General features: G+C 43.4%; 1 protein-coding gene across 7 annotated transcripts in view; it reads right to left on the bottom strand.

Moving 5' to 3' along the window:
- The window catches only part of LOC140905763 (zinc finger protein 783), a 53,057-nt gene extending 26,342 nt beyond the window's left edge, over positions 1–26,715 (bottom strand). For 4 of the 7 annotated variants that reach the window (XM_073329200.2, XM_078851274.1, XM_078851276.1 and 1 more), the window contains exon 1: positions 8,721–8,873. In XM_073329200.2, the coding sequence (XP_073185301.2) occupies positions 8,721–8,744 (24 nt within the window). In that variant the 5' untranslated portion in view covers positions 8,745–8,873. Of the gene's footprint in view, positions 1–2,480; positions 2,570–3,255; positions 3,309–8,720; positions 8,874–21,247 lie in introns of those variants that run through there. The other 3 variants (XM_073329201.2, XM_073329202.2, XM_078851275.1) reach the window with 3 other exon arrangements.
- Positions 26,716–26,739: the final 24 nt, after the last annotated feature.

The following is a 26,739-nucleotide window of genomic DNA, read 5'->3' as shown; positions in this document are numbered from 1 at the left end:
AAAGGGACCTCACGTGTTAATGAGGATCAGGGTTTTTTAATCAGCTTTGCACAATTTTCACTTCCAAAATGACTCTTAAGTAGTTTCAGGCACTCTTTTTTCCCCCCTCCTTTGCCTTGGTAACTGCTTCTTTTCCTAACCCATTTCTCAGACACAGTATTCTTCCTATGCTGGTGACTTGCGCTTTATATTTCAAGATATTCAGTTTATGTTGGTTTGTAATGCACCTAACGCACATATCCAGCAACTCTTTCTCTGTCAACATGCAACTACATGCAAGAGTCAACATGCAACTACAAAATGTTACCACTGATACTGTCTCATAACTCAGGCCTAATGTCACACCAGTGAAAGGGAGAGTTATTTGTGTGTGTATTCATATTGAAAAAAGAAACCCCCGGTATTAAATTCTGACATATCCGCAGTGTTTTTCATCGGAAGAATCAGACCTCAAAGCACTTTTCAGGCTATTCAACCACTGTAGTAATTTGGAGACAAAATGCAGAGTAAGCACTGCAGTTAGCAGATAAATTCTGCTCTCAGTTACACCAATATGAAAGTAGAGTAACTCCACAGAAGTCAATGGAGTTACTCTGGATTTCCACCAGGATAAATGAGAGAAGAAATTATCCTCCTGTTTGAAGGACCATGCTTGGTGTTAGTGACAATACTGAGCACTGGAACTTAACTCCTTTTCCAGGCCATGTCTACACTACACAATTAAGTTGACCTAAGTTACGGCTGGTTTCCACTACCAGGGAGATCAACGTTCAGAGATCGATTTAGCGGGTCGAGTGAAGACCTGCTAAATCAATGGCAGAGCGCTCTTCGGTCAACCATGGTACTCCAGCTCTCTGAGAAGAGTAAAGGAAGTTGACCGGAGAACGTCTCCTGTCGACACAGCACAGTGAAGACACCAGGGTAAGTTGACCTAAGCTACGTCGACTCCAGCTACATTATTCACATAGCTGGTGTAGTGTAACTTAGGTCGACTTACCCCCGTAGTGAAAACAAGCCCTTAGACTTACAGCTACCGCAGTAATTGCTGCCGTTTTTCATGTCCTCGCTACCCTCCTTCGGTCAGTGGTGCACGTCCTCCCCAGGAGCGCTTGCACTGACTTAAGAGGGGCACAGTCTGGGGGGCTGAGAGCCCGGGCTCTCAGCCAGAGCCCAGTTGTCACCCAGGCTCTCAGCGGCAGGAGCTCCATGCAGAGTGGGGAGCTGAGACCCCAGGCAGCAGCCAGGCTCCAGCTCGGAGCTCTGTGTGTAGCGAGATCAGAGAGCCTGGGTTACAGCTGGGTGTTCTGTGAGGAGCCTACAGCCTGGTCTCTCAGTGCAGGACAGTGAGGCTCCAGCTGTCAGCACCTCTGGGGCTCACAGCTGGGAAAAAAAACTTCCCCCTGATCCCCTCCAGCTCAATTTCAAAACAGGGACTATACCAGCAGTGAAAATGCCATTCTTGTCAATTTCACAGCTCCAGCTGTCAGCCACCCTGACAGCCAACAGGCGATGCAAGTAAGGCAGTGTCTATACAGACATTGCGTTCCCCAAACTATGTCGACCTAAACCTTATGCCTCTCATTCAGGTGGATTTACTAGGTCGGAGTAGCGAGCGAGTTACAGCCACGGGAGGAAAACTATAGCATGTACGTTTACATAGTTAGGTCGACGTAACCTGACTAAACTTTGTAGTTTAGACATGCCCTAACATCACATACCCCCAAACTAATTTTAATAGGTGTCCTAAAAAATGGGAGAAATCTATAGCCATCCTAGAAAATTACTCTTCTGCTCAATTTCTTTTGGTAAGAAAACAAAATTAAAGTGAATTCAGCCTGCTTTTCAGAAACATTAGTACGGTATACAGACATAGCACAGTATTAGCTATGAGCATGTGTTTAATTCTATTGCCCCATAAATCTTTCCCTTTAAAGGGATGTTCACTCATAAGCTCTTTTTTCTTTTTTTTAAAAGTCCATCAGAAGCAGGAAGCCTGCCAAACAATCAGTGGGGCCAACTAAACGATTGAGGAGGAGCACTCAAGGAAAACAAGGCTGTTGCAGAGAGGCTAAATGAATTCTTTGCATCACTCTTCAGTGCAGAGGATGTGAGGGAGATTCCCACACCTGAGCCACTCTTTTGAGGTGACAAATCTGAGCTGCCATTAGAGGAGATTTTGGAACAAAACTGATAAGTTAAACAGTAATAAGTCACCAGGACCAGATGAGAGTTTTGAAGGATATCAAATATGAAATTACAGAATTATTAACTCTGATATGTAACCTATTGCTTAAATCAGCTTCTGTACCAGATGACTGGAGGAGAGCTAATGTGATGCCAATTTTTTAAAAGGCTCCAGTGGCGATCCTGGCAATTACAGACCAATAAGCCTGACTTCAGTACCAGGCAGACTGGTTGAAACTATAGTGTGAATTGTTGGGGAAGCAACACAGCTTTTGTAAGAGGAAATCATGACTCACCAATCTATTAGAATTCTTTGAGGGGGGTCAACAGACATGTGGACAAGGGTGATCTACTGGATATATTTCAGAGTAGCAGCCGTGTTAGTCTGTATCCGCAAAAAGAAAAGGAGTACTTGTGGCACTTTAGAGACTAAGAGACTAACAAATTTATTAGAGCATAAGCTTTCGTGAGCTACAGCTCACTTCACTGGATGCATACAGTGGAAAATACAGTGAGGAGATTTTATATACACCAAGAACATGAAACAATGGGTGTTACCATACACACTGTAACAAGACTGAACAGGAAAGGTGAGATATTACCAGCAGGAGAGTGGGGGCAGGGGAGGGGGAACCTTTTGTAGTGAAAAGAAAAGGAGTACTTGTGGTACCTTAGAGACTAACCAATTTATTTGAGCATGAGCTTTCGTGAGCTACAGCTCAATTCATCGGATGCATACTGTGGAAACTGCAGAAGACATTATATACACAGAGACCATGAAACAATATCTCCTCCCACCTCACTCTCCTGCTGGTAATAGCTTATCTAAAGTGATCACTCTCCTTATAATGTGTATGATAATCAAGTTGGGCCATTTCCAGCACAAATCCAGGTTTTCTTACCCACCCCCCCACACACAAACCCACTCTCCTGCTGGTAATAGCTTATCTAAAGTGACCACTCTCCTTACAAGGTGTATGATAATCAAGGTGGGCCATTTCCAGCACAAATCCAGGGTTTAAGAAGAACGTCGGGGGGGGTGGTAGGAAAAAACAAGGGGAAATAGGTTACCTTGCATAATTACTTAGCCACTCCCAGTCTCTATTCAAGCCTAAGTCCATGATCTGTAGGAGGGGAAATAAACAAGGGAAAATAGTTTTACTTTGTGTAATGACCCATCCACTCCCAGTCTTTATTCAAGCCTAAGTTAATTGTATCCAGTTTGCAAATTAATTCCAATTCAGCAGTCTCTAGTTGGAGTCTGTTTTTGAAGTTTTTTTGTTCAAGAATTGCCACTTTTAGGTTCGTAATTGAGTGACCAAAGAGATTACTGGGAGTGGATGGGTCATTACACAAAGTAAAACTATTTCCCCTTGTTTATTTCCCCTCCTACTGTTCTTGTAAAGTGCTGGAAATGGCCCACCTTGATTATCATTACAAAAGGTCGTGTCCCCCCCGCTGGTAATAGCTCACCTTTCCTGATCACTCTTGCTACATAACACCCATTGTTTCATGTTCTCTGTGCATATAAAATCTCCCCACTATATTTTCCACTGTATGCATCCCATGCAGTGACCTGTAGCTCACAAAAGCTTATGCTCTAATAAATTTGTTAGTCTCTAAGGTGCCACAAGTACTCCTTTTCTTTCTACTGGATATAGTGTACTTGGAATTTCAGAAAGCCTTTGAGGAGGTCCCTCACCAAAAGTTCTTATGCAAAATAGGCAGTTATGGGATTAGAGGGTAGGTCCTCTCATGGATCAGTAACAGGTTAAAAGATAGGAAACAAAGGGTAGGAATAAATGGTCAGTTTTCACAGTGAATAAAAGTAAATAGCAGGGTCCCCCAAGGATCTGTACTGGGACCAGGGCTGTTCAACGTATTCATTAATGATTTGGAAAAAGGAGTAAACAGTGAGGTCACAAAGTTTGAAGATAATACAAAACTACTCAAGAGAGTGAAGTCCAAAACTGACTGTGAAGAGTTACAAAGGAATCTCACAAAACTGGGTGACTGGGCAACAGAATGGCAGATGAAATTCAAGGTTGATAAATGCAAAGTAATGCACATTGGAGAACATAATCCCAACTCTACATATAAAATGATGGGTTTCAGAGTAACAGCCGTGTTAGTCTGTATTCGCAAAAAGAAAAGGAGTACTTGTGGCACCTTAGAGACTAACCAATTATACAGCCCCGCAACCTGAAGCAAATACTCACCAACAACCACATACCACACAACAGAACCACTAACCCAGGAACTTATCCTTGCAACAAAGCCCGTTGCCAATTGTGCCCACATATCTATTCAGGGGACACCATCACAGGGCCTAATAACATCAGCCACACTATCAGAGGCTCGTTCACCTGCACATCCACCAATGTGATATATGCCATCATGTGCCAGCAATGCCCCTCTGCCATGTACATTGGTCAAACTGGACAGTCTCTATGTAAAAGAATAAATGGACACAAATCAGATGTCAAGAATTATAACATTCATAAACCAGTCGGAGAACACTTCAATCTCTCTGGTCACGCAATCACAGACATGAAGGTCGCTATCTTAAAACAAAAAAACTTCAAATCCAGACTCCAGCGAGAAACTGCTGAATTGGAATTCATTTGCAAATTGGATACTATTAATTTAGGCTTAAATAGAGACTGGGAGTGGCTAAGTCATTATGCAAGGTAGCCTGTTTCCTCTTGTTTTTTCCTACCCCCCCCCCCCCAGATGTTCTGGTTTAACTTGGATTTAAACTTGAAGAGTGGTCAGTTTGGATGAGCTATTACCAGCAGGAGAGTGAGTTTGTGTGTGTATGGGGGTGGGGGGGATGTGAGAAAACCTGGATTTGTGCAGGAAATAGCCCAACTTGATTGTCATGCACATTGTGTAAAGAGTTGTCACTTTGGATGGGCTATCACCAGCAGGAGAGTGAATTTGTGTGGGGGGGTGGAGGGTGAGAAAACCTGGATTTGTGCTGGAAATGGCCCACCTGATGATCACTTTAGATAAGCTATTACCAGCAGGACAGTGGGGTGGGAGGAGGTATTGTTTCATATTCTCTGTGTATATATAAAGTCTGCTGCAGTTTCCACGATATGCATCTGATGAAGTGAGCTGTAGCTCACGAAAGCTTATGCTCTAATAAATTGGTTAGTCTCTAAGGTGCCACAAGTACTCCTTTTCTTTTTATAAAATGATGGGGTCTAAATTAGCTGAAATCATTCAGGAGAGATCTTGGAGCACCGTGGATAGTTCTCAGAAACATCTGCTTAAAGTGCAGTGTCAGTCAAAAAAGCAAACAGAATGTTAGGAACCATTAGGAAAGGGATAGACAATAAAACAGAAAATATCATAATGCCATTATATAACTCCATTACACCCACATCCTGAATACAGCATGCAGTTCTGGTCACTCCATCTCAAAAAAGATATATTGGAATTGGAAAAGGTATAGAGAAGGGAAACAAAAACGAACAGGGGTATGGAAAAGCTTCCATATGAGGAGAGATTAAAAAGACTGGGGCTGTTCAGTTTAGAAACAAGACAACGAAGGGGGGATATGATAGATGTCAATAAAATCATGCCTGGTGTGGAGAAAGTGAACAAAGAAGTGTTACTGACCCCTTCATGTAAAACAAAAACCAGACGCCATACAATTGAATTAACAGGCAGCAGGTTTAAAACAAACAAAAGGAAGTATTTCTTCACACAACACACAGTCAACCTGTGGAACTCATTGCCAGGGGATGTTGTGAAGGTCAAAAGTAGAACTGGATTCAAAAAAGGATTATAGATAAGTTCATGAAGGATAGGGCCATCAATGGCTTTTAGTCAAGATGGTCAGGGAGACAATCCCATGTTCTAGGTGTCCCTACATCTCTGACTGCCAAAAGCTGGGACTAGACAACAGCAGATGGATCACTAGATGATTACCTGTTCTGTTCTTTCCCTCTGAAGCATCTGGCACCAGTGCCACTGTTGGAAGACAGGATACTGGGCTAGGTTGGTTCATTGGTCTGACCCACTATGACAACAAGGAGTCCGGTGGCACCTTAAAGACTAACAGATTTATTTGGGCATAAGCTTTCATGGGTAAAAAACCCACTTCTTCAGATGCAAAGCTTATGCCCAAATAAATCTGTTAGTCTTTAACGTGCCACCAGACTCCTCATTGTTTTTGGGGATACAGCCTAACACAGCTATCCCTCTGATACTTGACCCACGATAGCCATTCTTCTGTAGTAGGTTTCTGTTGAATTTGTGGAACAATATGGAATTATTTTGGGGGTCAAAATAGCACTTGTAAATTCTCACAAATGTTGCCTGTTTTATACTTCAAAGGAACCAAGAATAAATTTAAGGCCAAATCATGAGCTTCAAGGGGAGCAGCAGGTGCTCAGCAACTCTTACTACTTGTCCCCTTGCTGGAGATGTGGTTTTACTTTTAAAAACAATCCTGGTGCATTTTCAACTCAATTCTCTTTGCCTGACAAACACAAACCCCTTCCACATGTGACTGCTCCCACTGACAATGGGATGAGGCGTTAGGATTCCTCATGTAAGGGATGCACGATCTAGCACGCGTTGAGTTTAATTAGATTAACAAAAAGCGAGGTTTAGACAGAGAATCAAAATGTAATCACAGTACCAAATAGCATTTATATGGCAAAAAGAAAAGGAGTACTTGTGGCACCTTAGAAACTAACCAATTTATTTGAGCATGAGCTTTCGTGAGCTACAGCTCACTTCATCGGATGCATCCAATGAAGTGAGCTGTAGCTCACAAAAGCTCATGCTCAAATAAATTGGTTAGTCTCTAAGGTGCCACAAGTACTCCTTTTCTTTTTGCGAATACAGACTAACACGGCTGCTACTCTGAAACCTGTCATTTACATGGCATTAGTTTGTACCTCTCCCCCAGAGGGCTATGCATCCCTCTCTGGTACACATGGAAACAATTCTTTAAAATTCTATATAACACAAAAAAATGTCTCTCTTAATATGGAGTGGCTTTATTGCATTCACAGAAAACAACAGTCTGTTCATCTGTGAAACAGTCTCCCAGGAAAAGGGGTGGGAGCGCTGTTGCTTGGGAGACTTAAGCCAAGACTGAACAAAGGCCTGGGTATGGGAATGGACAAGATGATTTTATTGTTCTTTCCCATTTCTCAGTTACATGATCCAGATTTGTCTGGTGGTTTATTTTTCCTCTACAATTTCCAACCACTTATGTCAGACTTGTGCTTTTTTCTTTTAAATTGACATGTAATTTCAAAAGTGATTATAGATGCTTAACGGAAACCAATAGCTGAATACCTCCTGGCACAGAACACCCAACCAATAATAGTTCACGGCCCCGATTCTGCATCTGCATGTACCTGTGTGATGCTCCACATGAATTCAATGGGGCTCTGTGTGTCAGACCCATGCACGCTTACTGCAGTGGGGCTCTGCACAGGCACCCACAGAGGATCAGGGCTGAAAACAAAAACCATCTCAAATGAACCCCAAGGGGGAACTTTGAGCTATGAAGAAAATCCACCCGGAAAACTATCGAACTATGAAAAATTACTCTTAAAAGGCCTGATGTAACCCAACAAATCTAGTGACAATAATAATGTAGGCAGTGTGTCCGGATGAAGAGAGACATGGTCAGGGATGAGGAAGGTGAAAGTTGAACAGGAGCCGGGCTGTTGGGTTGCTGCACAGCCGCTGAGGGCCCCGGCCCCAGCCCCACACTCCGGCAGGACCAGGACAGGAGGATTTTATACTTGCTGATCCGCCCACGCTGGGCTGAGCCGGAGCCTCTCTAGCTTCCTGGTCTGGTCCGTGGCACCCCCCTATTTATCTCTGAGCCAGTATCGATGAAAATCATCACACCCCCTCTACACACCCCAGACTCCCCCCACCGACCCACACCCACCCCACAGACCCCCCCCACAGACCCCCCCCACACACAACCACCCCCCAGACCCCCCCACCGACCCACACACACACACACACACCCAGACCCCCCCCACCGACCCACACACACACCCCCAGACCCCCCCCACCGACCCACACACACACACACACCCCCAGACCCCCCCCACCGACCCACACACAGACACACCCCCAGACCCCCCCCACCGACCCACACACACACACACCCCCAGACCCCCCCACCGACCCATACACACACCCCAGACCCCCCCACACACACCCCAGACCCCCCCACACACACACCCCCAGACCCCCCACACACACACACCCCCAGACCCCCCACACACACACACACCCCAGACCCCCACAGACACACCCCAGACCCCCCACACACACCCCCAGACCCCCCCACCGACCCACACACACCCCAGACCCCCCCCCACACACACACCCCCAGACCCCCCCACCGACCCACACACACCCCAGACCCCCCCCCCCACACACACCCCCAGACCCCCCCACCGACCCCACACACACACCCCAGACCCCCACAGACCCACCCCCTCCCGCCCCCCGACAGGGGGTTTCCTGCCCCCCCGGGCCCTTACCTGGGCAGCGGCCCGCTCGGCCATGGCCCTTTGTCGCGGCCCGGGGGCGGCCCCAGGAGCTCCCGCTGCGGGCTGGGCAGAGTCCCGGCGCCGCCTCGCCACGGGCCGGCCCCGCTGCCGGGCGGAGCAGAGCGAGCGCGGCCCGCAGGGAGGGAGGGAGGGAGGGAGCCGCGGCCTGGCTGCCGGGGCCGGGAGCGGCGGGGCGGGGCCGGCGGGGAGCGGGGCGGCAGCGGCCCCTGGCGGCGGGGGGATCGCGGCGCCGGGGCGGGTCTCCCAGACTGCGGCCCCCGGCCCCCGCGGCTCACCCGCATCTCGCCTCCCGCCTCCCGCCGCCAGGCCCCGCGGCTGGTCCCCCTGGGCCGGGGCGGGCTCCCGCCCCTCGGCCTCATCCCCCGCCACCGGGCCCCCCGCCTTAGCCCCTGCCCCCCTCCTCTGCAGGGACCCCCCTCACCTTTCGGGAAGGGGGGCAACAGGGCTGGGCTTTCTGCTGGCGGCAGAGGAGGGGGCTGCACCGCTGGGACCCCCCCGTCCCTGCTCTCCCCCTTTCCGGGGTCCTTCCTAGGGAATTACTCCCCCCACACACACACACACCCCCACCCCCCGTGTGCCTCTGCCACCTGCCAGGCCCATCTCAGAGGCTCCGGGGGCAACAGCCGGCCACAGCTGCATTGCAGGGAGCTTCCCCTCATGAGCATCGCATCACAGAAGTGTGGGGCCGGAGGGCCCCCCCCCCAGAAGTCATCGAGTCCAGCCCCCTGCGCTGTGGCAGGACCAAGTAAACCTAGACCAGGCGCTCCCAAACTTCATTGCGCCGCGACCCCCTTCTGACAACAAAAATCAGTGCACGACCCCAGGAGGGTCACCAGGCAGCAGGAATCGGGCTTTGGCCCTGGGCCCCCATGTCTAAACACTGGCCCTGGTGACCCCCATTAAATTGGAGTCCTGACCCACAGTTTGAGAACTGCTGACCTAGACCATCCCTGTCAGGTGTTTGTCCAACTTGTTTCTAAAAGCGTCCAATGATGGGGACTCCACAAACTCCCTTGTGAGCCTATTCCCCAGCTTCACTACCCTTATCCCTAGAAAACTTTTCCTGAAAACCTACCCTAAATCTCCCTTGCTGAAGATTAAACCCATTACGTCTTGTCCTACCTTCAGTGGACAGGGAGAACAATTGATCCCCATCCTCTTATCTAACAGTCCTTAATGTAATGGACGACAGTTACCAGGTCTGCCCTTGGTCTTCTTTTCTCAAGACTAAACATGCCCTTTCCTCATAGGTCAGATTTTCTAAACCTTTTATCATTTTGACAGGTTTCAGAGTAGCAGCCGTGTTAGTCTGTATTCGCAAAAAGAAAAGGAGTACTTGTGGCACCTTAGAGACTAACCAATTTATTTGAGCATAAGCTTTCGTGAGCTACAGCTCACCTCATATCCGATGAAGTGAGCTGTAGCTCACGAAAGCTCATGCTCAGATAAATTGGTTAGTCTCTAAGGTGCCACAAGTACTCCTTTTCTTTTTGCGAATACAGACTAACACGGCTGTTACTCTGAAAACTGCCCAGTCAGTTATTCCCCATTTTGTGGTTGTGCATTTGATTTTTCCTTCCTAAGTGTAGAACTTTACACTTGTCTTTATTGAATTTCATCTTGTTGAATTCAGACCAGTTCTCCAATTTGTCAAGGTCATTTTGAATGTTAAACCTGCCTTCCAAGGTGCTTGCATCCTTTCCCAGCTCGGTGGCATCTCAAATTTTATAAGCATACTCTCCAGTCTACTATCCAAGTAATAACAATATTGAATAGTACTGGACCCAGTCCACTAGATAGACCCTTCCAATATGACAGAAAACCATTGATAAGTGCTCTTTGAGTACAGAATTTCAACCAGTTGTGCACACACACACCCTTATAGTCATTTCATCATTCTAGACCATATTTCCCTAGTTTGCATATGAGAATGTCATGTAGGACTGTGTCAAAAGCCTTACGGAAATCAAGGTATATCATATCCACTGCTTCTCCCCTCCACTAGATCACTTACCCTGTCAAAGAAGGAAATTAAGTTGGTTTGGCATGATTTGTTCATGACAAAGCTATGCTAACTATTCCTTATAACCCTATTGTCTTCTGGATGCTTCTAAATTAATTGTTTAACCATTTGCTCAAATATCTTTTCAGGTACTGAAGTTCGGCTGACTGGTCTATAATTCCCTGGGTCCTCCTTGTTCCCCTTTGCAAAGAGAGAGATACTACCTCTGCCCTTCTCCAGTTTTTTGGATCTTTCCCATCCTCCAGTTCTCAAAGATAATTGCTAATGGTTCCAAGATTGCTTCAGCTAGTTCCTTAAGTACCCTAGGAGGAATTTCATCAGGCCCTGCTGATTTGAATACATCTAACATATCTAAATATTCATTAACCTTTCTTTCCCTATTTTGGCTTCTATTCCTTCTCCCTAGTTGTTAATATTCATTGTGTTTACAGAGGGACAATCTCACTCATCGATATATTTTGCTTTCCACAACCAAATCCCTGTACAACTTTTCATGAGTGATGTACCCGAGTATTCAGATTCTAATTTCTAAACTGTATTGTTAAATCTATTCACATAAATGTGGGTTATTGCTCATTATGTACTTTGTGTATCATGTGTCTTTTAAAAACAAACCTTGTATTTGTGGATAATCTAAGCCCTATACCCAGATGTACAGACTCTCTTTCCCCAACCTATGTATTATATCATTTTTTTAACATTAGCTTTAAAAATTTTAAATCTGGTCATCGTTAGCCTTTTTAGTGAAGACTGAAGCACAACAGCCATTAAGCACCTCAGCTTTCTTAATTTCATCAGTTATTTATTAGCTCTCCTTCCCTGCTAAATAGAGGACCTACACTTTCCTTCCTCTTTCTCTTGCTCCCAATGTATTTAAAGAACCACTTTTTATTGCCTTTTATGTCCCTTGCCAGGTGTAACTCATTTTGTGGCTTTTCCTTTCTGATTTTGCCCCTGCAGACCTGTGCTGTTTTGTACTCTTCCTTATCAATTTAACCATGTTTCCACTTTTTGTAGGATTCCTTTTTGATTTTCAGGTCCTTAAAGAGCTCCTTACTTTTACTACTCTTCCTGTCTTCCCTTTGCATCAGAATAGTTTTCAGTTTGCCTTTAATATTGTCTCCTTGAGGAACTGCCAGCTCTCCTGAACTCTTTTTTCCCTTCGATTTTCTTCCCCTGAGAACTTACCTCCCAGTTCTCGGAGTTTGTAAAGGCTGCTTTTTTGAAGCATATAAATAGCAACCCAGCATCATAGCTCTGCTGCCATCGGTTGCCATACTTGTTGGAAGGGCATCCCCCACCCCATTGTTTGTTATTCTGAGTTATTGCATCACATCTAAAATTAGACTGTAAACTCTTCAGGGCAGAAGCCTTGTCTACATTCCTTCTGTGAAGTGTCTAGTACACCTTTGTGCTGTTTAAATAACAACAAAGCTGTACTGGACAGAGTAATTTGCAGAAGGGGAGGAGAAACTGAGGCACAAACAATTAAGTGACTTGGCCACATTAACTCCCCAAGCCAGTAGCTGAGGCAGGAGTAGAACCCAGGTCCTTGGAATCCCACTGAGACACTGCCTTCCCTCTTGTTATTTGGAGGGCTGGACAGCTGCTCCTCAGCCACAAGATCCCTGGTATTATAGGTTGTGACAAGACATTTGTTTAAAGGTACACCTTTCTAAGTGCTCTAAAATCAACATGCTTTGTCGGATTGCTTTGAAATTTGGCATACCTCAGGAGGATGCATTCTACAAGCAATGAGCCTATTAAGAGGCCTATACCCATCTTTGTAAACTGCCTGTAGGGAAGTTTTTATTTGGTTGGGGGGTTTTTGTATGCTGGGCAATAGGGTGTACACAAAACTTTCAAAACAAGGTAACACTAGATTTTAAAGGTGGGACAGCGTATCTTTTAAATATAATAGAATTTTTATTTCTTCCTCTTTGGTTAAGGCAAAATCAAAATGTCTTCTTTATGAGCGGTGGGGGAGGAGGAGGAGGGCGTGCTACAGCTTACAGGTTTAAAGGCGCTATGCAGTGAAGAGTTTTACAAAAGGGCAGAGATATGAATTCTTTGGGACCACTTCAATGTAACGACAAATAAAACGGGGGGGGGGGGAAGCAATTGTTCTTCAACTAGCTCTCTAAAATATTGCTCCCGAAGGAAAACTATTGGTGCGTTTTGATTCCAAACAGGGCTTTGTAACAGTGGGAAAAATATGTTTGAGCTTGAAGTTTTGCACCAGTTCAGCCAGTAGCTTTGTTCCCTCCTCATTCCTTTAGGGTTCATGTCTAGTCACTGTTCTTCATTGAGGGTCCAGTGTGTGTCTTGGGATACGGATGAACAAAAGGTCTCTTTGCTTTTCAGGTAATTCTATAAAATATCACTCAGGCTGTAAAGACAAGAAATTGAGTTATTACGGTACTGGGGGCGGGGAGGGGGTTATTCTGCAGAAATCACCAGTCTTGCAGTTTTGCCCCAGGATGTACTCTCATAACTCCTGAGGCCTTTGTAAATGTGATTTCTGGCCCCCTGTGAAAAATGATTAGAAAAGCTGGAAAAACCAAAGGCATAATCTAATGTGTCATGAGGCTGGGGAGAATTTTTGTACGACACGTGGTTCCCCCAGGCTAAAGCATGGCAGCTACAAAGAACAGGTATAAAAGTGTTTAACAAAATTAAGATTTTCAACATTTACTAAAATGACCCTGCAACACTCCTAAGAATCCAGACCAACTCTCATCCTCCAGCTCTGTTTTTGTGTTATCATCTTTAAAAGTCTGGGTTAGTGTGTCTGTGTGTAAGTGTTCAATGATTTTTAATTTCTTTTTTGTATTTTGCTAAATGTGTCTAATAAGTTAATAGTGCTAAATAGTTACTGCTAAAGTATTATAGATTGAATGTTAAGAACATTTTATTTGTATCTACTGCCTCTTAAATACCAAATATAGGTTTCCCTAATATTCCATTGCTGTTTTTATTTATTAAATCCATGTTAATAATGTTAATTAAATGTACATTCTGTACCTTAAATTCTGAAAGAGTTCCTGGGTTACCATAACAAAAAGGTTTCAGAGTAACAGCCGTGTTAGTCTGTATTCGCAAAAAGAAAAGGAGTACTTGTGGCACCTTAGAGACTAACCAATTTATTTGAGCATGAGCTTTCGTGAGCTACAGCTCACTTCATCGGATGCATGCCAAGTGAGCTGTAGCTCACGAAAGCTCATGCTCAAATAAATTGGTTAGTCTCTAAGGTGCCACAAGTCCTCCTTTTCTTTTTCATAACAAAAAGGGAATAGTTTGTGGAAAATAGAGGTTAAAAGCGTTACCAACTCTTTTTACATTAAACATTTACAATGTTACTTTATACAGTAAGTAGTTTAAATTGGACTTGCATTTTGTCTTATACAGGGGTGTATTAACCAATTTTACAGCAATAGAGTTCCTTGAAGTTAGGTTGTGTGTGGGTTTTCTATCAAATAATACTGAAAAATAAGTGTGTGTACGCGTGAATGAGAGACGTCTAAAATAAAACTAATTTGAATTTATGCTTCAGGTAGTTTATAAAATAATATACAGTTTGGTTTGAATGTATGTTTAATTGCTCTGGGAAGGAAGAGGGAGGGGCGGCTGATGGTGCTGTGTGTATGTATGTGTGTTTGTGAGTGTAGGGAGGGGTCAGTATTATCATCTCTGGTAAAAAGTGTAAAACTTTTACATAAAATAGTTTAAACTAGGTCTGCATTTTGCCTACTTGGGGTGTATTAAACAATTTTACACCACCAGATTTCTTTTAAGTTAGGCTGTGTGTGTATTTTGTATAAAATAATGCAGAAAAATAAGTGTGAAGATGTGTGTGAGTCTTACCTATAATTAATTATAAAACTAGTTTGAATATATGCTTACAGTCATTTATAAAATAGTATACAGGTTGGCTTAAATGTATACTTGTTTTTGGAAGTAGGGCGGGGAGGGGGCATCTGTGGTACTTTGTGTGTGTGTTTGCATGTTGTATGTTTTGCTAAAAAAAGAATAAGAAGTTTATGGACCTTTCAAAAACTTTACTAAAAATTAAGAATCCTCTAATACCATCTAAGCCAATAGGTGCTAATTTCTAATAACCTTTTATATTTTTGAAAGAATACATTACTTTGAGTAAATGGAATAAGGGGAATTGGAATAAAGTTTAGCCATGTAATTCCAGTGTGGTCTCTCTAGCAATTTTTAAAGACATTTGCTAAAGGAAATGTGTAAAAAGAGGAAAGTTTATTCCTTGGCCACAATTAAAAAACAAATATGGCTAATTGCTAAATTTACATCATCATCAAGTTCGCATTACGCCTCTGGTGTTTCAGGCAGTGACGATGCTCCTCCACTCCTGTCTGTTTCTGGTGAGTCTTTCAATGGTTCCCTAGCGGTGCCCCAGGGTTTTCAGCTCAGCTTCTACAGCTCTTCGCCACGATTTCTTCTTCACAAGGTTGTTTTCGGGCAGCCTCATTTTCACTTCCTTCAGGTGTCCATCTTATTGCTACTCTGGTGATGGAATCAAGTTTCCATCTGAAGCACATGACCGATCCATCTCCAACGCCTCCTGGCAATGATGGAGCTCAGATCCTCTTGGCTGCACTGTGTCAATAGATCTTGGTTTGAGATTGTTCTGGGCCAAAAGGTACGAAGGATTTTTCTGAGGCAGGTTGTATGGAATGAAGACAGTTTGGACATGTCATACTTTCTCATTCCCCAGCATTCTGCACTCTACAGTAGTGTTGACACTACGCAGCTCTGATTAATCTTGAGCTTGGTTTTGGTGTTGTATTTTGATGATTTCCAGACTGTATTTAAGCTCCTGAAGGTGTTCCTGGCTTTATTGATTTTGTTCCACCGTCCTGCCTGATAGCGCTGCCCAAGTATGTGAATGTTTCTACATTGGTGAGAACATAATCCTCTATCCATACCGGTGATGGTGAGGCAATATTAAAGGTCATGATATCGGTCTTATTGCGGTTGATTTTCAGTCCAATTAGCTGGCTGAATGTATTGAGTCGAGTTGTTTTTTCTTGTATATGGTGTTGGATATGTGATAGGAGAGCGACATTATCTGCGAAGTCCAGGTCTTCAAGGGATTCCTTTCCTTATAATCAATGTCATCAAAAGCTTCTATTTCAACTTTACGTGCGGAGCTGATCACAGTGAGATCAGTTTTGAAGTCAAAACTGGAGTACGTCAGGGGTGTGTCATGTCTGCAATCCTCTTCAACATTACCATCAACTGGGTAATGCGGCACACAACAGAAGACCTGTCAAGAGGCATTAAATGGACACTCTTCTCATCCCCCACCCTTAAATTTACATAGGTGTTGTACAAAGTTGGATACGTGTATGTGCGTACTTATTTTGTTGGGATTAATTACACTTTAATAAATATGATGCAGAGAATAATCCCATAGAAGGCCATGAGACTAGAATAAACCTACAAACTGGCTCAGGAAAATGTGATGCAATTTAATATTCTAGGAGGTGTGATTTTGCAAAGGTCCCATAGTTAAAGGATACCTGCTGAAAGGCTCAGCCAATGAAGTGTGCTTTGTCCCAAGGTCCCAGAACAGGGGTTTCTGCCATTTACCTCTTGCCAATCTGGAGGTGGGGGAAGTTTCTCTCTTAGAATCATAGAATCATAGAATATCAGGGTTGGAAGGGACCCCAGAAGGTCATCTAGTCCAACCCCCTGCTCAAAGCAGGACCAATTCCCAGTTAAATCATCCCAGCCAGGGCTTTGTCAAGCCTGACCTTAAAAACCTCTAAGGAAGGAGATTCTACCACCTCCCTAGGTAACGCATTCCAGTGTTTCACCACCCTCTTAGTGAAAAAGTTTTTCCTAATATCCAATCTAAACCTCCCCCACTGCAACTTGAGACCATTACTCCTCGTTCTGTCATCTGCTACCATTGAGAACAGTCTAGAGCCATCCTCTTTGGAACCCCCTTTCAGGTAGTTGAAAGCAGCTATCAAATCCCCCCTCATTCTTCTCTTCTGCAGGCTAAACAATCCCAGCTCCCTCAGCCTCTCCTCATAACTCATGTGTTCCAGTCCCCTAATCATTTTTGTGATTCTCCTTTTTGTGATTCTCCTTCTCTCCTCCTTTTTCCTTTTTGTGTTATTTTAAAACTTTCTTGGTCATCTCTGAAGGGAGGCTGGAGAACAACTGTATCCTGTATGATATAATTAATTCTCTAGTTATATATGAGTATATATCTATATTAAATAATTAATGACAAAGAGAAAATATAACTACACACACAGAGAGAGAGAGAGAGAGAGAGAAGTTATATTTTCTCTTTGTCATTAATACTTTGCAACCTTTGTGTAGTTGTTTAATGAACTGTATTTGGAACACTACTAATAGCATATGAAAGCTTTTCCTCCAAAAATGTATGATTATATGTCAGTACTAATACTTTACTCCTCTGACTAAGGCTTTATTTAGAACTGCGCTAAATGCATATAAAGATATTTTTTTCTAAAAATGAGAAAAATGCATGTATATGTCTTAAGGTCTCCTTTCTCTGTCATTAAGCCTTTACACGATTGTTTAATGACTTTCTTTGGAAACGTACTAACTGCATATACAAATATTTTCCTCTCAAAATGCATTATATATATATATATAAAGTAACACTTCTGCTTTATTCTTCTTAGTAACCTTTTCTACAATTATTTAATAGATTTTATTTAGAAAAATACTAATTCCAGAAAACAATATTTTTCTCTAAGAATGCATCTTAACACTTCTCCTTTATTCTTCTCTCAATAAGACTTTGTACAGCTGTTTACTGTTTATTTAGAATTGTACTAACTGCATAAAAACCATTTTCCTCTAGAAATGCACAGTTTTATATAACACTCCTTTATTCCTCTATCATTAAGGCTTTGTACAATTATTTAATGAGTATTTAGAAATGTACTTAATGCATAAAAATATTTGTCTGTATACATTTCGTGCATATACGTATGTATTTGTCTATGTATCATAGATATATATGTATGTACCACCACTTCTTTATTACCATCTTTAAGACTAGGTACAATTATTTAATTACCTTATTTAAAAATGCACTAAATGCATAAAAATTCTCTCTAAAAATGCACAATTCTATATATGATGTATTAACATTTCTGTAAAAAGAAAAGGAGGACTTGTGGCACCTTAGAGTAACCAATTTATTTGAGCATGAGCTTTCGTGAGCTACAGCGGCTCACGAAAGCTCATGCTCAAATAAATTGGTTAGTCTCTAAGGTGCCACAAGTCCTCCTTTTCTTTTTGCGAATACAGACTAACACGGCTGTTACTCTGAAACCTAACATTTCTGTATTGCTATGACATTAAAGTTTTATTTAGAAATGCACTAACTGCATATAAAGATTTTTTGTAAAATAGTGTTAATATATATGCATTAAATCTGTCTTCTGTAATTACTAAGGTTTTTGTAAATTATTTAATTATTTTATTTTGAAGTGCATTAAATAACTTCATTAAAATTATAGAATCACAGAAACATAGAAATGTAGAGCTGGAAAGGAACCTCGAGAGGTCATCCAGTCCAGCCCCCTTCACTGAGGCAGGACCAAGTAAGCCTAGACTTAAACCTAAACCTGTTTTTCTCTAAAAGTGACAAAATTGCATGTGGTTGTACAATGTATTGCTGTATTAACACTTCTCCTTTCTCTGTCATAAAGTCATTAAATAATTGTGCAAGAGCTTCATTTAGCAAAGTACTAACTCCATAAAAATTTTTTCTAAAAAGGAATGTTAACACTTCTCCTTTATTCTTGTGTCATTCAGGCTTTGCACACTTGTTTACCAGACTTTATTTATAAATGTACTAACTGCATAAGAAGCATGTTTTCCTCTTAAAATTAGGGAAAGACATAACATCTATGTTTTATTCATTTATTTTTAATGCTTTCAGTAGGGATAAATTAAATAAGAGATGCATTTACATACCAGGTAAACAAAGCTAACAAATTGGGGAAAGAGAAAGCCTGGCTACACCTCAGTTGGGAAGAGAAACTTTATCTGAGCTATAAAGACCAGGATGGGGGGGGGGGGGAGAGGCTTCTAAACCTCAGATAATGAGCAACTGAATCAACTGATTGAATGCAATAGTCGTGTGTCATGGAAGGTCTTTTATGAATGCCTGTAAAACGCTGGTGATTTATATTGTAAAATGTATTAACGTATGGGAGGAGTTATGAATACTCATTTATTGTGTGTTTTGAAGTGTGTGGTCCAACAAAGGCAGGAATAGTTCCCGCGCAGACAGCAGAGGGAGGGCAGCTATTTTCCTGTCTCTTGTGTAAATTAAGCATGGTAGAATCAAAACAATGGAAGCCCTATTTACGTACAGGGGGATGGGAAGCTCACAGGAGCTCAGCGCCTGGTGGACAGATCAGCCTGAGTACACAGGAGGGCTTCCTGCCTCCTGAAGCAAGATTATTGATCTTCGGGAGATATAAGCAAGGACAGATAATAAGCCATTTCAGGCATCCATCACTAGACAGACACAAGAGGCCAGAGCTCTTGCAAGCTTAGAAAGACAGGTCCTTCAACCGGGGGAGTTGAAGTCTCTGAAACTGAATTTAGATGAGAAACCTGCTTAGGCAAAGATCTTTCACCTGGGAAGACAAAGGAAACCAGCCCCTTGTGCTTTTGTAAAAAGTCCTGAGAGAAAGTCAGCCCTGGCTGGGAAGAAGAATGACTGGTGAGAGAGTATCTTGAACAAAGTCTGTATCTTGCTAAATTAAGTTTTAGACTTTTAGATGTGTCTTCACTTTTGCTTATAACCCTAATTTTTTTCCCTTTTACTTAGCATCATCTAACCTATGTCCTGTTATTAATCAGTTTGTTTTATTTTACTATAAACCAATTCAGTGCTGTGTTTGAAGGGAAGGGTATATTCACTGCAGTTAAGCTAATAAGCTGTGATGTGTTTTTGTGTCTTTAGAGGAATAAATTAACTATTATTTCTCGGAACAGTCCAGGACATTGCAGAGCTCATGGTTTTGGGAAAATGTGGAACTGGGAGTGTCTCAGGGTGCAAGTAGTAACCCAGGCGGATGGAAGTCTGAATGAGGTTGTACTATACTGCTGGGGTCAGAGCTGCTGAACCAGGACTGTGTACCACACAGACACTCAGGATGTGACCTGCATGCTGGTAGGCTGATTGGGAATGGCCCAGGTTGGAAGCTACAGCAGCAAAGCATTGTGAGGCGCCCAAGGTTATACGGCAGGCAGTGATGCAACCTCTCACTTGTCTGGATTTGCATCCCACACTGACTGGATCATGACACTAGCCTTTCCTTTTTAAATGAGCTGTGTGACCTACAAAGGATGACTGAATTCTAACTGCTGCTCAGATACCTCCGCCTTCTGTTGCCATGATTAAATGACTTAAGCAGCCTGCCTAAGTTTCCCAATCTGTAAAATGAAACAGTTCAGAGAATCTTGTGAGGATTAACATGAACAAAAGATTTTGAAATTAAAAAGCATAAATGAGGAGCATCATAGATCCTGCTATCACACAGGAACCAATGCAATGTTACCAAATTCCTTCCCAAATCTTACAACAGAGTGATAAAGTCTTTACTTATCTCCTAGTCACACCTGGTTTATAATACTGCACTTCCCTGTTTCATGATCTTCCAAAATCCCTCCACTGTGATCTGTGGGAGGTCCTGAATTCTGGAGCTAGTCTATTATATTAGCTGTGATTGTGAAATATGACCATGGGCCAGAGTTTTATAGATTTCTCTCTAAATCAAAGTAGTCAGAGGTCTAGCCACAAACAGATCAGATAGTGCCATGCCTAACTACTCATATTTGCACCACAATTCATTGCAGACAGAACAGTGCAAACACAATGATTTTCAGGCACAATATTGTTTCCATTAGAATGAAGGCTAGGTTGCGACATGGCTGATATTAGATACTGTATCAGTCTAATCCTTTGTCATGTTCAATGGCTTCCTACTACAATCTCTGACATTAATTCAAGATTGTCCTCCTCATTGCAAAGCTCTCCTCAAACTCATTCCACCAGCCCCGCAACTGTACAGCCACCCACACTGCCCTCTACTCATGGTGCGTCTCCAGCCTGCGTGCCTCCTCCCCAGGTTGTACTGAATGTGACAGTACAGACACTATGGTACCTTATCTATACCAAACGCTTTGCCTCTCCAAGACCCTGACTCACTTCCTGTTCTCTATTCCCTTTAGATTAAGATCTGCTCTGAACCTTATCACCTTTTCCAAAATCTGTCACTCTTTCCATCCTCTGTTCTCAGTAACTAATTTGCAAGTGAACTTCTGAGAGCTTGCTACTTTTTTCCTTTCCAGCCCTTCACCTTTCTCTCAACGCCCTCTCCCTACAGAGTTTTCCTTTCTTCTCCAACCTCTCACTGCAGTATTTTGGGTAACTCACCTGTACAGGGATCTCTCACTCCTCAGAGTCCCCCTGATCCTTGACACATGGCTCCCCCATCTTGCTCACAGTAGGCTATTAGGCAGGGGTCAGAAATAGTAGAATCTGTTTATGGAACAATATACAATTCATTTAAATACTAGCTGGAAGGAATTATAAATGATTATTGAGCAATCTGCTTGTGAAACTGGAGGTGAAGGGTGATCCAAAGCAAAGACGCTACTTAGGAATCTGCAGAAAAGTAAAAAGTCTGATAGGAGGTATGTCCTGCTCCCAACAGCGCATTCAGAACAATGGTGATTTCAGACACCTCTAAGCCTTGACCCTCCAGAACCCACAGCAAGTAGAGAAAAAAAAGCTGGAAGTAGAACGTCACTGATCACCAAGCTTCTAATAAGGGAGTGGAACATTCTCTTCACCCAAAGGGATCAAAGATTCATAGTTCGCCATCACATTCTTGTGAAGCTCCTGAATTATCCCACGTCTCCCAGGAGGAATAGAACAAGATGTCGTCAAACATCACCAGGACTTGAAATCATAAGCATTCACATGCCACACTTCCTTATTCAACTGCATTATTATTAAATAGGAAAAGGAATAGGAGAATATAAAAGTCCTCATATAAACATTCCTCACATTCCCCTAATATCATTGTTGTGCAAATTATTGCCACCATGTTTCTGTTTTGCAATTCACATTCCTTTGCATCTTCAATTCATTACTGAGAGACTCAACATTTCATTAAACTTGAATACAGCAGTTCAATTGAACTGCTGAATAAAATGTATTAGCTGAATAGCCCTGTATCTTGAAACACAAACATATTTGAAATGCCCAGATGATCCAGTGTTGGGGCTCATAGTAGTGCCTCACAAGTATCAGTGAATGCATCCTCACAACACTCCAGAGAGGTAGGCCAGTACTATTTCCCCTCACTACTAAAACAGGGATCTTAGACCCAGACAGGCAAAACTCCAAGTTATCAGTAGTAGCTTCAGTGTGCCCTCCATTCCTGGGTATCTCACATTATATATCGGAAGCCAGAATCTCAGAGGCGGAAACAGCCAGGCCAGCCCTACGCATCTGAAGATGGGCAACCGGGAACGGAGGGATCCGTAAGAAGAGACGGATTCACTTTTGTCCTAGATTTGGCTACATTGTGCTTTATTGTCCATTCATCCCCCCAGCTGTCTGTTCTGCCCACCTGTTGCATCCTGTCCCTCACCTAGACTGCGACCCCTCTCAGGCAGGGACTGTTTTCTTTGTTACTTCTCTGTACAGCAGCTAGCAGAATTGGGCCTGACCCTAGACTGGGGTTCCTAGGCACTACGGTAACGTAAATGACTTGCACAAGGTCACACCGGAAGTCTCTGGCAGAAGCAGAAATAGAACTCAGATCTTATGACTCTCAGTTGTGTGCGTTAATCACAAAAAATTCTTTCCGCCCATGCTAAACACCTCTTTAATGTCTGACTCAGAGTCAGGCTTTGCTCCTACCACTAGTTGAGATATTGTTAACTTGAGAACTTCACCATTAGTGCCTGGGGAAGTCTCAGAATCCAGAAGTTCTTGTTCTTCAGCAGGTTCTCCACATTCTCTGCAATAGATTGTACTCCTGGATCAGAATTTCCACCACAGCCCACTTACTCCCCAGCTGGTTATCAAACTCCATCACTGTCCTCTCACAGTCTATTAATTTCTTTTCAGCCGTTCCCATTCTCCCCTCCTGACTCAGTAATCGCGTGACGTGAGAATCCACCTTCCTCTCCCTAGCTTGAATTGCAGCCACTATTGTCCACAGGGAAATCTCTGCAGTTTGCAATGAAGTTCATTCAGAGGCCACAGGGGGTTGTAAATGCATTGGATGCATGACTCCACAACCCATCCCAGAACCTGTTTCCAAGGACAGAAAATTAGAGGAATGCAAGGTCATATTCTCATCTGGCAGAGTCAGCTACGAGACACAACTCAAGAGCTCTCACTTGCCATTGGCCCCTCGGTGCTTCCTGAGCTTGGATCTTTGTTCTTACAGAGTCACATTCCAGTGAAGATACTTTATGGTTTATTGAGGTGTTAATTATGAAGCTGATTGAGGAGTTAAATCTCTTGACAGCTTACATTGCTTTGGGCTGAAACTTGACATGCACATCACACACCAAAGCAAGGCTGTTTCATACCCTGCCCCCTAAATTCTTTACATCAGCTTTCAGATATTTTCTGTCTCCACAGCAGTCCCAGATTAGCCTCTGATCCTTTTGGACCTTGTGTTTGTAAGACAGACTCTGGCCCCCATCCTGCAATCCGATCCGCATAGGCAGACCATATGATGTATCACAGCAGCACCAAGAGGCCCCAACTGAGATGGGACTCCATTGACCAAGGCACTATACAGACACATGCTAGGCACACAAACCAGTGACCCTGCACCCACACTGATCTGATTGCAAGATCAGAGGCTCATTTAAGAACTAAAACCTATTTAAGAAGCTTGGTGTCTTGTCTGCACTGGTGATTTCTGTTATTTGGTTCAGTATGTTCAGTTGACATTGGTTTGCAGAGCAGCTTCTGCACAAGCCTACAAACTCCTTCACTCTTGCACCTACAACTTGAGAATAAACCAATTCAGCTGACAAATACTCATCTCAGAGGGAACCACAGCCCATGGGTCATAACAATAAGAGAAACATTCTTAAATCTTTAACATTGAGAAAGGAATTTTAATTTAAAAACATACTGAGAAAATAGGGCCAAATTTTTCTAACGGCTGCATTCAGTGCCTGGATGAAAATGAGAGCCGAACTTGATGCTATAGGTTTAATTTAAACTTAAATACAGAGAGTGAAACGACGACATCCCCTGAAGTCTGGGTTGGCTAGCCTAATTCAAAGCATTACCAGTCTGGAAAAAGGAAACCTCCTTCCAAGCGTGACATTAAAACATAATATGTATGCAGCCTGGAAGCAGCCCGGAATGTACAACACAATTGTCTTTTCCCAACAGTGAGTGGAGTTGTGTTGCACGTACAGCCAATACTCACAGGCCAGCACCGTCCCTTTCTACTAGCTGGACAACACACAAGTCTGTGTTTGCTACAGCCTCTGAGACAATACAGCTTTCTGCTTTCAGAGCCCAGGTTAAATCGTTCACCTGAGCTGGAGCCCACATTCAGCCAGGATCCACCTTCCCAATCCCAGATGCAGATGGAACTCAGTGGGGCAGGACTCCAGATCTCACCCCCTCATCTGCGCACAAGGGTGGACATTAGTGTTTCCCCACTCCCTCTCCCATGCTGGGCTGGGCAGTCCCCGTTTCTCCTCGCTAGGCGATGGGCTATGCTGAAGAGACAGAGTACAGCCTGGAACCCAGCCGGTAGCCATTTAAAGCAAAAGCCAGAGAAGATTCTTCCTCAGTTCTGGGCATGAGCAGCACCCCCTGCACAGGGGAAGAGCTCACAAAACAGGCCAGTCACCAAATAGTATGGACACCCAGCAGAGTCCATAGTTCAAATGCCGAGACAGTCCCTGACTGGCTTTATACTGGTTCCCCATATCTTTGTAGCGGATCTGGTTACTTTTTAAATTCTCTCAATCCAGAATGCTTGTATTTTATCTGGAAGAAGAGAATTCCAAGCATTAGAGCTACGCAATTAAAACAGCCAGAGGAAATATATGGTATTATAATTTGCGGGAGGGAGGTACCACTGCAATTTCCAGTACAATGCTCTATTGCAAAATCAAGTTGTAAGGGCCCACGAAGCAAGGCCAGTCCAGTGATTAGGGCTGATGCTTAGCACGTATAGGACCTGCGTTCAATTCCTTACAGGGTGTGACGGGATAAACACATTACAGGTTGTGAAGTACTCAGATACTATGATAACTGGGGCCACATAAGCGCTTTAGAGTCAGTGCATAGCCAGCTAATACATTACATTTTATATAAACAGAACATACATCGATACCTCTAACGAGATGCTTATTTTTGCGTAGCACACAATTTAGCCTGAAAACCACATTAACAGCTTTAAAAGGAAATAAACGCCATGGTTTACTGGCCATATTGTCCAAGTGGGTGCAATTTATCTGTGGTCAGGCCAGAATAAGGCACTGGCACCACTTAAATCCTACTTCACTCACCCAGGTGCTGGCCATCTGCACGGGGGAGAATTTCATCCAACAGGAGAGGATTCTACGTCGGCACCCAGGAGTGCACTGTACAGACTAATACGACTTTTCCGCTCAAATTTCTCTAGATTTAATCTGTGACCAAAGCCAATAAAATTAAATGTAATGCCACTAATCACGTGAACTGCAAGAATCATGAGATGACAGAACTGGAATAATCACAGAGCTGTAAGAATTTCAGAAAAAGGCACTGGGAGGAAGGAGCAATCCAGTAGCACAAAGCTGGATTGTTTATAGCCCAGTATGAAGAGCTATTGGTCCCTCACTCTGCACTGACTCCAGTGTGACAATAACATGAAACTCAATACCTGAATATTCACCATTCAGCGGATCCCTGGGAAACACAACCAGATCTAGAAACCGGTGTTTCCTAAACCCAACCCAAGGCTTCATTCCTATTCCCACCCTGGGCTGCAGGAGATTCAGAGCCACGCCAAACGCACCCAGCAGAGCACCTGCGACACAACCATCCCACTCTGTGCTGCGCTGCTCTTTCCCATTCACAGCAGGACACACTAGACAGGGATACTGTGCTGGGAAACTAGCACCTGGCTCCACATCACTCTGAGCACTGTGCGCTGAGAGGGCTCCTCTGAGGATCTCCCAGCCCCGCCCTCCCCTCCCAGACCTGACTGAATGAACATGCACTGAGCCAATGCCCCAGTGCAGTGTTCAAGAGGGCAGTGCTCTTTCAGGTGAAATAGAACACCAAGGCCCTGACCACTTACGCTCTAATAAAGCCCATTAGAGAGTTAACGTATATCTGCAAACTTTCTAATGCTGAGATGGGGCAGCTGAGAACAGTTGGACAAGGGATGCAGTGGAAACTTTACCACTTGGGTCCTTTGAAATAAGAACGACCAACACATTTGGGAACATCATGTGTTGGCAGGGAGACAGACGGGATAACTGAGTAGATTTTTTTCATCACAAGAGCAGGGGTCTTTACATCAGTCAGCTAGACAAATTTCCACTTTACACTGTCTATCTTCCCAGAACGATAAAGAGGTAGGTGGCTGGCTGGCTTCCAGGTGGCATGACCATTTTAACGTGACTGGGATTCCACGGTATTGTATAATTAATCATTGTTAGGGCAAGCCATCCTTTATCATTTTATATTTAAATAATCCATACAAAATTCCTTTTGTAGTTTCTGTGTGGATATACTAATCATCGCGACTGGGATTGGAGCATGTACTATTCCTGCGCACTGTTAAAGAGATGCCATGTTCCACCCTGGGGCAGCTGCATCTCGGCAGCAGGTGACAATCCCTGTATAAGGCATGTAAACCACTTTGGGATTTTCCAGAT

The sequence above is a fragment of the Lepidochelys kempii genome, chromosome 2 (genome assembly GCF_965140285.1).
Source record: "Lepidochelys kempii isolate rLepKem1 chromosome 2, rLepKem1.hap1, whole genome shotgun sequence".
Lineage (NCBI taxonomy): Eukaryota > Metazoa > Chordata > Testudines > Cheloniidae > Lepidochelys > Lepidochelys kempii.
This window is presented reverse-complemented; position numbering and strand designations above follow the sequence as displayed.